General features: G+C 40.2%; 1 protein-coding gene across 4 annotated transcripts in view; it reads left to right on the top strand.

The window, feature by feature from the left end:
- afap1l2 (actin filament associated protein 1-like 2) overlaps positions 1-12,004 on the top strand; it is a 45,490-nt gene that overhangs the window by 29,797 nt on the left and 3,689 nt on the right. For all 4 annotated transcript variants that reach the window (XM_005928161.3, XM_005928159.3, XM_042223301.1 and 1 more), the window contains exons 5-11: positions 5,296-5,407; positions 7,666-7,877; positions 8,616-8,795; positions 8,889-8,975; positions 9,067-9,151; positions 9,266-9,370; positions 11,114-11,325. In XM_005928161.3, the coding sequence (XP_005928223.1) occupies positions 5,296-5,407; positions 7,666-7,877; positions 8,616-8,795; positions 8,889-8,975; positions 9,067-9,151; positions 9,266-9,370; positions 11,114-11,325 (993 nt within the window). The remainder of the gene's footprint in view (positions 1-5,295; positions 5,408-7,665; positions 7,878-8,615; positions 8,796-8,888; positions 8,976-9,066; positions 9,152-9,265; positions 9,371-11,113; positions 11,326-12,004) is intronic.

Here is a 12,004-nt window from a genome sequence, read left to right as displayed (position 1 = left end):
TGTGTGTGTGTGTGTGTGTGTGTGTGTGTGCATTCACTGCACCGAATTCTTGGCATGGGAACCAGGGATTTTCCATGTTCCTCTGACTGTTCGTTTTTTGGGCTCTCTTTTCCCACTCTTTACTCAAAGCCCCTCCACCACACCCCGCCACCCTCTCTCCTTGCTTTGTTATTTATCCTCCGACTCCTCATTTCTTCCCTTCTAGTCGATGTTTCTGTGGTGAAGAAGTGTGTTTGTGCATGAGAGAAGTAAAAGGAAGGGGCTAAAGTGACTATTAGAGACAGAAGAATAGCAAAGTCTTCTGGGAGAATGGATACACACACCTGGCATGTCCCTGATGCTTTTTCACCAGTGCAACACCTCCCTGGAATGGCTTACTATGCTTCTCTTCAGGCTTGGCTCAGACAACAAGCCAATTTAATATTTTTGGAGTTGAGGAAATGTAAAAAGAAAAAGAAAAAAGATAGAGATAAGAGTGGGTGGGCAGTCTGGGGTGGCTTACTGCGGTTCCTCTGGAATGCCTGACTTTTTGTTTTAATTAATAGCAGATGCTTAACTCTTGACTACTTTTTTTAAACTCTGGAGAAGTTGCAGTGAGAGAGTGAGAGAGAAGTGAGAAACAGAATAATAACTTTCTCAGGAAATTCCTGTTAACTGCTTTTGTATATAACTATTATTAAGGCTTAGACCAGGCTTGTCTCTAACTCTCTTGACTTGTTATTTGCAGTATATATGGGTTATGAAACCATGAGCTCTATGTAAAAACGGACATAGCCACAATGTTGTCACCTGTTGGATTGAGTTTGGCATTTTGGCCATGGTCATCTTGAATACTTTAAATCAGGGCATCAACAGCGAGGGGTGGATCTAAGTGTTGAGGACACTGAGAGCACATTGTCATATGGCAGAAACTTGTCAATACCAAGATAGTCATACCCGTAATCGATTGTTGTTTGTTCACTCTAAACATAACATCCATCCACCATCAATTTTCTTATCTGGGCTCAAGTCTCAGGGCACACACTCTATGCCAAGACCTTCCACTCCTCACACCAGCCAAGAGATGTAATCTCTCGAGTGTATCGTGGATCTGCTACAGGGCCTCCTCCCAGCAGGACATGCTCAGACGACCTCACCTACAAGGTACCTAGGAGGCATCCTATTCATATGTCCAAGCCACTTCATTTGGTTCCTTTTGATGTGGAGTAGTGGCCAGGCTCTGAATCCCTCTCAATTTACAAATTTCCTCTAATGAAGAATACAGCCACCCTTCGGAGGAAGCTCATATCTGACGCTAGTATCCATGATTCAGTTCTTTCAGGCACTACCCAGAGCTCACGGCCAAAGGTGAAGGTCGGAAGATCAGTGCTTCCCTTAGCACTCTCTTAATCACAAAAAAATGGTACAGCGCTCACATCGCTCCCAAAACCCACATCAATCCATCTTTCGATGTCCATCTCCACTCAGACCTAGAGAGTCTTAAAATCAGCTTGTGCACTATTCTTTTTTCTGATCATGGCCTCAGATTTGGAAGTGCTAATTCTCATTCCTATAGTTTCATACTCAGCAGCAAGTTTTTCTTGAGGTCACTGCTTGATCATCTGCAAAAGAAGCAGAGACATGATCCTGAGCCACTTGTGTAATTGGCTGGGGGTAAATGTAACATTAATATACAAAATAAACATAAATCTAACTTGGAAATAGCAATTGAGATGATAAGTTCACGAGGAGAGAATTTTCCTAGATCATAAATCAGGAAAAATCTAAAATATTTTCATTGATTTCTTTACAGTTGAATTCAATTTTGAAGCCCCCTGTTGGCAATTAGGATAAATGGGGGTTTACATGACTTAATTTTAGTTTTGCCTCCATCATTTTCTACAACCTAAATTATAAAGTTATAATAATTTTACAGAAATAAACGAGTAAGAAGGAGTGATGTAACTCCTGTGATTAAAAATAACAATGGTCAATAGACACCCTAGTAATGCCAACATCTTATCTCAGTGGTTATCACTGTTGCCTCATAGTAGGGTGTTTAAACCAAGAGTACAACTTCTTCTGTTGCTGATTTGCTTCAGTATTTCCTGCTATCAAAAAAACGTGGTAGGTTTTTTCTGCTTATCACCTAACTGGAAACACACACACACACACACTGACAGTTTCACTTACGAATTAAAGAAATTTCAGAAGAATATGTGGGCACAAGTGAGCCAATATACCTGTAACAGCATCAGTTATTATCAGCATCAGTTACCTGTGTGTTTAAATAGACTTTATATATTTTGGTCATTTTCGAGAGCAGGTCTCATGACACACTGACAGTCACATTTGCTGATGCTTGTATAATGACGCATCTTAAATAGCTCCATGATGTATAAGGGATGTTACCCTCCCTAAACGGCCGTGATAACATTTCTGCCAACACATTGCTTAGTGGCTGCTTTCCTCCATGTTCAGGCATGCAGGCAAATCACACAAGTGAGTCTTCATCACTGTGACTGCTCGCGGACCGTGACATGACGCCAGTTATTATAACATCTGCTATGGATTACTGAAAATGTCTTAGCTCACTGAAGTGATATGGTGGGAAAAGCTCACTAACAGGGAATTCCCTGTTTACTGGGAGTTGCTGCGTCTGTCACTGACAGCCCACATCAGAAATAATGATTTTTACACAAACAGACAAATATGGCTGTGTTTTTATTTTTTGTTGTTCTGTTTCTAAGCTGAACCAGTAAATCACTCTGGTATCTGAAGACCCACCACAGGTTTGTGACCACTAAACACAATTTATCACTGCTTTCTCTCTCATTTGTTTCTGTATATTTTAAGCGTGGCTGATTTGGGGCAACTAAAAGTACCATTCACACTCTCATCATATGGTATATTGAGTTATTCTGTTTACAGAGCAGCTGAAGGACTGCAACCTTTCAGAGAATGTGAAAGCTGTACAATAAGTAAATATAATAAAAATAAGCAGAATGCTTTAAAGTATACTAATTTCAATAAGTAGAAGTGAAAGTGAAAGAATTCAAACAGTGGGATATATGTAATTTTTTTTAACTTCCTTTAACTTCACTGCCTCAGAAGAATAACCCTTATGTGGAAGTCTGACTCCAGTATCTCTCAGTTTATCTGAGATAAGAAAAAGAATACATAGATTGCATCTTCACTGGCAGCTACTGAAGTTTTTAAGCGGGCAAGTCATTTTATTTCCAGATTGCACCAAGACCAAACTTGCATATCTGCCATCTTCTGATTGCCACCATTGATACTTCATAGGATTATGTCGCAACTTCAGGGTATTGAGGCTGTTTTCCAGTGATGAAATTCTTCCTTCTTGGAAGGTCCTTCCCCCACACATCATGCATGAGTCCAAAGGTTTAAGGTTGTTCAAAGTGTGAAAATAAACACCTGATTAATTAATATGGTCTTCAAATTACCTGCATTTTTGAAGTTGAGAGCTTTTCCCACAAGACTGAGTTTTAATAAAAGGTACCACATGCTGTTTCAAAGCATCTCCTAAATGATGCTGATTAGTAATGCTTGTTTTATACTACCATGGTTATATCTGGTTACATAGCTGTTTGCCTACATAGCCTAGGGAGAAGTTTTGAACACAAATGCAAAAGCAATGCAAATGTGTTCCCATGTTCTCCTCTAAAAACCCAAACGGCACGTTGTTCGACAGGCTGAATGCTGAATGGTTGACAAGTGGGCCAGAATGGGGTGAGGGTGCAGAAGTCTGAAAAAACATTAAAGTTCAAAAATAAAGTATTGAAAACATAGACATGCGCTGCAGTGGATGCTTTTCCTTATTTTCAAAGCTCAGTTTCACAAGACCACAGATTGGTTGAACCACATACTTTGGACACGTGTGACAGATGCTCTGTGCAGGTAGATGGACTGTATATGGTCTACCAATGCACTGCCAAAAGAGAAGCAAGTTCAGCCCATAAGACTGACAAATGGCAGTGACAAACTTTCTGCACCACTCTACATTTAACCAGTTATTATAACTTTGGCTCCACACTGTGTCTATCATCCTGTCTCCCTCACGCCACCCCCAACCAGGGGCAGCGCATGGCTGCCACTCTGAGCCTCCTGGGTTCTTCTGGAGATGTCTTCCTGTTAAAAGGGAGTTTTTCCTTTCCACTCTTGCCAGAGTGCTTGCTCACAGAGAGTTTTCTCTTTATTATTCTAGGGTCTTTACTTGATAGTATAAAGCACCTGGAGGCCATAAAAATAGAGTAGAATAGAATAGAATCTTCTGCTAGATTAGTGTACTGTGTAACTTCTAACTGTAGTCTACTAACTATATGTCTACTAATGTGTCTAACCACACAATAGCATTGATTGGTTTGTGGATTTAGATTTAATAAGCCTTTAAAATCTTTTTTTGTGTGATTTTTTTGTGTCAGTCACAAAGTAGAAATAGCCTAAATTGTTAACAAGAACTAAGAAGTTTATTGTGACTTTGCTTTTCCATCCTCCTGGAGAGCGTTACCAGTAGCTACCAGTAGAGTGCTATGCTTGTCCTGCTTTGATTCAAGCTTTATTCTTAATTTACCCAAAGAAAAGTGATACAGAGAGAGTGAGGCTCAGTTGTAATAGTGTAAATATTCAGGAGCCATTATGCTGCACAAGCAACATCTGTCTAATGTATCGAGCAAAATCCTGAGCTTCATTAAAAAAAGAAGAAGAAGCTAAATATAAAAAACAAAAAAACAAAAACACAACTGGAGACAGATGTGTTTGTTTTGGTTTTGATTTTAGTCAAGCATTAAGTGTTGGGGAGACAGTCTTTACCACACAGGAGACAGAAGTGAAGCCAGACTGCTGAGTGATTTCAGGAAAGCCACACACACATATATACCCCTACGCACACACACATACCCACACACACAAATATACGACACCCTTCTCTTCTTCCTTGCTCACACAAACACTCCCTCTTCCCTAAAGGCAAACGTGCTAGTAGTTACCAGGTCTTGCCTCCCAGGTCAGAGGAGGTTTGGTTACACGAGGAATTCCCTAGTTATTCCTGAAGTGACAGCTGGGATTAACCACATGTTCAGCCTGTGGGAATAACACATGTCGATGTGTGCGTGTGTGCATGTGTATGCGCGTGTGTTCAGAGCACTTAATTACCACTGGTCTAGAAACTATAATGACAGTAGGTTTGGGGGCGACGTTAAATGAACAAAAAGCACAGACATTTACAATCCCACACTTCTCTTTTTTGGGTACTTTTCTCGTTTTTGACTCCCTCATCTTTCTCTCATCTGTCAGGGTGTGGTGTGTCGGGAACCGTTCCCTTTGCCTCCAGTACCAGCTCCAGCCTGTGCAGACGCTTCAGAGAGTTACTATGAGGAGGCTCAACCCTATGAGGAAACTGTCAATGGTAAGAACTGTGTTCAAAGTTAGATGTATCATCTATTGCACAGCCCCAGGTGATGAATTCATACCTTATTCATCATCAGAGTTACCCAGTGCTCTTGCTGTATACTACTGCAAAGAATATCAGTATTATTTTTAATGCAGCCTTCCTATTTGAAGCAATTCTTCGTGTTTGTGTGAGTGTGTGCCACAAAATATTTGAGACTGCTTCTTTACAGAAATAGTTTTTTTAAGTGCATATTCATAATTCTGACGCTGTTAAATTGAATTTTACAATCACTTCTTTTAAATTAAGACCATTTTCATTTAGATATATTTTTGTTGTTTCAGTTCAACTATGTAAGTTACAGACATTTCAGACCTGCTGTGCCTTTTTCTTAGCTTAACATTTTAGCTTGAGCTGTAAAATAAAGCGAAAAGAGTTGCCTATGTACTGGAACAAATAACTGAGTAAGTGGTAAGACCCGCACCACAATTATAAGAAACCAGTCTGTATTACCAGTTTTTGCGCAATAGCGGCGTTTCACAGCTCTGTGGGAAAGAATTAGGTAACAATTGTTCGAATGTAACACATGTCAGCTTTTTATTCAGTACTGGAAGCTTTTTCTTCAGAATTGTTACTAAACACATTTTTACCACAGCTGCAAAGAATATTCTGTCCTGTTTGGCCTGTGGTTGTTTGTTATTAGTCATACTGTATAATCATCGCCTAGGTAAGCAACAAGCAGAATGTCAGAATGGGAGTAAAGGTGGTTTAAGCGAATATCAGTGATAGCATGGTTGTTCCAGAAACTGCTGACTGTTTTCTCTAGGGTTCACAGAGAATCATCTAAAAAGAGAAAATATCCAGTAAGCAGGAGTTCTCTGTCCAAAAATACTTAACTAAGGTCAGAGGAGACTAGCGAGACTGTTTTTAGATGATAGGAAGGCAACAGTAAACATCCACTTGTTATGGTCAAGGCATGCAGAAGAGCATCTCTTGGGTTACAGCAGCAGAAGACCACACCGGGTCTCACTCCTATCATATATTAATGAAAACTGCTACACTTCGGACTTGATTGTTGCCAAAATTGGACAAAAGAAGACTGGAAATGGTGATGCTGGGTTCAGAATTTAACATAGACCCATCCTTCTGGCTGGTGGTGATGGTGCGGGGCATGTTTTCTTGCCACACTTTGGACCCCTTAGTACAAACTGACCATAATTTAAACACCTTAGCCTTCTGAGTATTGTTGCTGACCATGTCCGTCTCTTCATGACAACAGTGTAGCCATCTTCTGATGACTTCTTCCAACTGGATAACACACCATCTCACAAGGCTCAGATAATCTGATTTCTGGAACACGACAATGAGTTCTTTGTACTCAGGTGGAGTCCTCAGTCACCAGGGCTCAAGAGATTTAAATCACGGATATACAGCCGACAAATCAGCAGCAACTGTGTGATGTTATCATGTCAATATGGACAAAAACCTCAGAGGAATGTTTCCAGCACCTTGTTGAATCTATGCCACAAAGACTTAAGGCGGCTTTGAAGAAAAAACGAAGTGGCCCGTGAATGCATTTGAAAAAGAAAACATATGTGAATAGGCCAAAGAGAATGCAATAATGAATATGTACAAGATTTATTTATTTTTGTAATCTTTTCTATGATTATTATTCAAAGGCATTATGTTCTGTCCAATCTCCCCTATGTTGCTTTTCTTCCTCCTGTTTCCTTTGATATTATTTAGATCTGGACTGTTTTGGCCATCGCTCAGGGCCCTGGATACGAGAGTACAGCTCTGACAGTGTGGTCTATGCTGTTATCACCAGGGGTAGCTAGGACTTGTTTGTCTGTCTGTGTGGCATGAATGCAGGCGATTGCATAAATCCAAAATTCAAATTGGGAAGCCAGCATGTCCCCAAAGTGCTCGTTGTCCAGTTTTATCAGTGCATGTAAGGAAACAGTTTCATCATCAATCAGCCTCATACTATCAATTTCCTGAGTTTATTATTTTCCCTTTCATCATAACTTTGTTTCATCATTTTCCTGTCTGCTTACCATCAGTACTGAAAATGTGTGTTTGCTCAATGCTTTAGGAAATCCTCCTCCATTCAAGAAAGTCGCAAAGGTCCAAAAAACAGAGATTAACTTTATTTTTCATTCACTCTCATCGCACAGATTTTGCTTCTCCTAATCCTTGCTTTCGACGCCCTGGCATTTTTCATCCCTTGTAGCCCATGCAGTGTCGTAATCTTTAGCTTTGCTTGCCCTTTGTAGATGATGGAGAGGCGGTAAGCAGCTCATATGAGTCCTACGATGAGGAGGAAGTGACCAGAGAGAAGTCGTCATCAGCTCAGCACCAGTGGCCATCAGCAGAGGCGTCTATTGAGCTGATGAAAGATGCTCGCATCTGCGCTTTCCTGTGGAGGAAGAAATGGCTTGGCCAGTGGGCCAAACAGCTTTGCGTTATCAAAGACCATCATCTGCTGGTGGGTAAACGACTGTATTAACGCTGCAGTGAGGTTTTGTGTTATGATATTGCGTGTTATGATTGTGTTGTGATACGTAGAAGAAAAAAAATCTAAACCAAATTAGCCCATATATTAAAAAGAATAGGGCTGTGTATAATCCCTGTGATATTTTGTATGCTAGAAAGCCGGTGTGTAGGCTTTACTTTTTAACTGTTCAACTGACAGCTGCCAGAGATTCTTAATAGCAAGCGCTGAACGAACAGCTGTCAAGAAATAGATCTGTGACAACGCATATGCAACTTCCTCTGAAACTGACTTGTTATATTTTTATATTTTTCTTGGTATTAAAAGACAAATGCATGAATACCTGCCCGCTATGTTTGGTTAAGTGTTCCCCCCACTTGCTCGTCTAGCATTCTAGAGGGTAATTACCTATGAACACTTTTTTTAACAGGCTATCTAAAGCATGGAGTTTGCACGAGTGGCTGTTTTCACTTTCTTAAAAAGTCTACTGTAAAACTTTTATTCTAATATGATTCAAATCAATAAACACATTCAGGAATTTACCCAATTTTTACTTTGCTGTTAGATAGGTAGGTAATGGTTTATGGTTGAGAAGACTGCATAGTAACTACACAAATCTGCTGATTATTCTAACTATTTACCTTCTAGCTTGTTTTGGTCAGCGTGCAGCTAAAATTAAAGGACAGTAATTCATTTTTAACGAAGCTTGCATGTTGATTCTGCCTCTCTCAGTGCTATAAAAGCTCCAAGGAGCAGACACCTCTGCTGGATGTGAGTCTGCTGGGCTGCAGTGTTGTTTACAAAGAGAAGCAGTTAAAGAGGAAAGAGCACAAGCTGAAGATTATTCCAGTGGGTGGGGAGACCATTGTCCTGGGCTTGCAGAGCAAAGAACAGGCTGAGCAGTGGCTGAAGGTAACACGTTCACAGTAGCTTGCTTTCGAGATCATTGGATGGTTATTTATTTGTTCGCAATATCAAAATGAGAACATCTTGTTTTTGCTCCAGGTTATTCAAGAGATCAGTCCCAAGCCAGCTGATAGCTGTGACCCCCAACACACTGTGTCTGACTCCCCAAGGCTTATTTGTACTAAGGTACATTGATCTGTTGTGATCAGACATCATGTTTTTGATGAGACTTTCGATAAGATTTCAAAATGACTAAAATATAGCCATGAATCCACAGGGAGAGCTGAGTGAGAGATACTCTGTGGCTTCAGAGAGCGGCAGCAGCACAGACAGCCATGCTGAAACGCCAGAAAGCAAAGATGGTAAGCTCCTCTGTGGGGTTTTAGCTTTTATCTGCTGTGCTCCACATGTTCAAGGAGAGGGTGTAAAAAGAAAAAATAGTCAATTTGTCGTCCTTCTCCTCCTCTTTTCCACAGTGAAGAAAAAATATGGAGCAGGTTTAATGTTCAGCAACCTGATGAACATCGGCAAGAAAAAACCCTCCGCACTCGAGAGCCCAGAGAAATGTGTCGACACCTCAGGTTCGCAAAAATCTACTTAACTTCAAAGTTCAAAGTTTGCTGCTTTTAATTGCAGAAGGGCATTTGTACTGGCATGAGAGGTCTAATGAAGGTCTAAGGCAAGGGAGTCAAACATAAGGCCCAGGGGCCAGAATCGGCCCAGCAAAGACTCCAGTCTGGCCAACTGGAAAATGTGAAGTAGGGCATAAATTATTGGGCTTTTAAATGTATTTTTAACAAGTTTTGCAGCTTTACCTGTTAAAAAAGACCTTCCTCATAGCCATTCCTGCTACATCAAATTAATTAAGTAAGAAATTACAGTTACAATTAAATAACAGAAAAGTTCCTGTTTTTTCAAGATTGCCTATAAAAAGGTAAAAAAGGTAAAAAGGACATTTTCTGTGAATTAACAGAAACTCTCTAATCCGGTTATTTTTAAAATTTACACTCAGAGTCATGCTGAACAGTTTCTTTCATTTACTCCAGCAGCAGAAAAAACTACGACCTATTGTTGAAATTACACTTTTTTTTTTCTTTTATTTGGATATCTCAATGATTAAAAGTGTAGTTAAATTTCTGCACACTGACAGAAAGGGGAGTTTCACTGGTCCAGCCTTCTTAGGATCAAAGTGAGTCATAAAAGACTTGTAATCTAAAATGAGGGTAAATATATCGTAGTAGTAACATTTATTACCCTTTCAATAATTCCATTTATATCTCATGATAAATGTAAGATGAATGCAAGCACAGCGACAAAGACATTGCTGTTGGAGACATTACAGACACTTGTGATTGAATTGCATGACAGATTTTGCCCCTTGTAGTAATTTACACATTCGCCCAACAAGCAAAAGATCACCAGTTTTCCAAGAGGAGACAAAGATCCCTTTGTGTTTGTGTCAGGAAGGACAGCTGATGTAAAAACTCAAAGTATAAAACACGTGAATAAGGAAGTAGAGAAAAGTAGTTTTTTTAGTGTCTTTAAGTAACGTCCTCACTAAAAGCTACCTGTTGATGCACCCACTTTCATTTTCTTGGTGTTTAACTAACGAAAACTAGCATGACACCAACTCATCCACAATATCCATAATATTTTCAAATTAACACTCATTGCATCATCAGATAAGTCCTACATTTGCTAGTACAGCAAGTAAATAAAAGTGGAGATATGACACTCCCCTGTGGGCTCCTGGTGGTAATAATAGCACCATGCACTCCAGCACAGTCCGTCAAAAAGGTCTCAACCCACCTCATGAGTGGGCTGGCATAGCACCTGCATATCATTTTGGTTGGTCCAGATAACATTAGATTGTATGCAAGACATACAAAAAGGCACCGTCTCTGTTTCTTCCCTGTGTTATATGCAAAATAAAGCAGATCCCGTTTGTTTTGAACCTCACTGTGAACATGGTCTAATGATGTTCTGTCAAAACTCCTCATTGTAATATATGTTAGTACTACTGGATTATAATCATTTAGTCCATAATGATATGCACCCTCTATGGCAGACTGTTGGTTTTCAGCAACAAACAAGATTATATGACAGCAATTTGTAAGCACTGGTTTAAGTAAGAACCAGTATGAATTGTGAGGTTTATCACATCAAGCAAGCATATATTTCTTTCAGTCAAGTGGAATTACCTTAAAGCCACGCAGTGTAAGTTTCTGCGACTTCAGTATTTGTTTTCTTTGCACAGTATTAATTTCTAAGAGAAGTAAAAAAGGAAACTTCATATTTATGTTTTCTCCTCCATCTTCTTTCAGGCTACCTCAATGTACTGGTGAACAGTCAGTGGCGGACCTGCTGGTGTCTTATAAAGAATGGACAGCTGTGGTTTTACCAAGACAAGGGCAAGAACAAAGTAACCCAACCTGCTGTGTCTCTAGAGGGCTGCAATGTTTTGCCTGACCCCAGCCCAGAGCACCTATACTCCTTTCGGATTGACATGGATGGCACACAGATGGCAACTCTAGAGGTAGATTACCGCTTTATGTTCTCTACATTTAAATGTTTGTAGGGGGGTTAGATTGGTGAGAAAATGCTGGAGGCTTTGTTATCATGCAAAATAAATACTTTGCACTGGGTGGAAACCCAACCACGCAGGTTTCAGTTAGTCAGGAGTGGAACAGCGGTGTGCTGCAAGCTCAAAGCGCTACTTAACCAAAGCTTATTGAAAATAGACCATGATATTGCATGTACACACGGCAATGTTTCCTGTCTGCAGCTCATGCTTGCCTCAGATGAGAGCTTACTTTGGGCTTACTGCTTAGCTCTAAGCGGTGGGCTCAAATGTCTGGCGGGATTTAAATGTGTGGAAAAAAGCAAATACCGAGTCAGCAAAATGAGAAAAGATGCACAGCTGCTTCTTGGAACCCTCAACAAACATGTCCTCATCTGAAACTCACTTTCTGCTGACATCAGACAGCATATGTAATATATGTGCGCACACAAGGGTGGTCTGGGAGCTTGAGTGGGTGTGGGTGCATGTGTACATATGCAAGTGTGCGTCTTTGTGTAAAGGGTGTGGATGTACTGGGCTTTTGGGGGACTAATGCTACACCCTTTTTCATTAAGCTTCCAGTACCACCCAGCTGCAGTGCATGTTTGGTCAATGGAATTCAGTGTTTAGTCTTCTGGGATGTGTTGTTTTTTTC

The sequence above is a fragment of the Haplochromis burtoni genome, unplaced genomic scaffold (genome assembly GCF_018398535.1).
Source record: "Haplochromis burtoni strain Fernald_Lab_line unplaced genomic scaffold, NCSU_Asbu1 Contig_108, whole genome shotgun sequence".
In the NCBI taxonomy this organism is placed as follows: domain Eukaryota; kingdom Metazoa; phylum Chordata; class Actinopteri; order Cichliformes; family Cichlidae; genus Haplochromis; species Haplochromis burtoni.
Note: the sequence above shows the minus strand (reverse complement) of the source record. Positions and strands in the feature narration are given on the sequence as shown.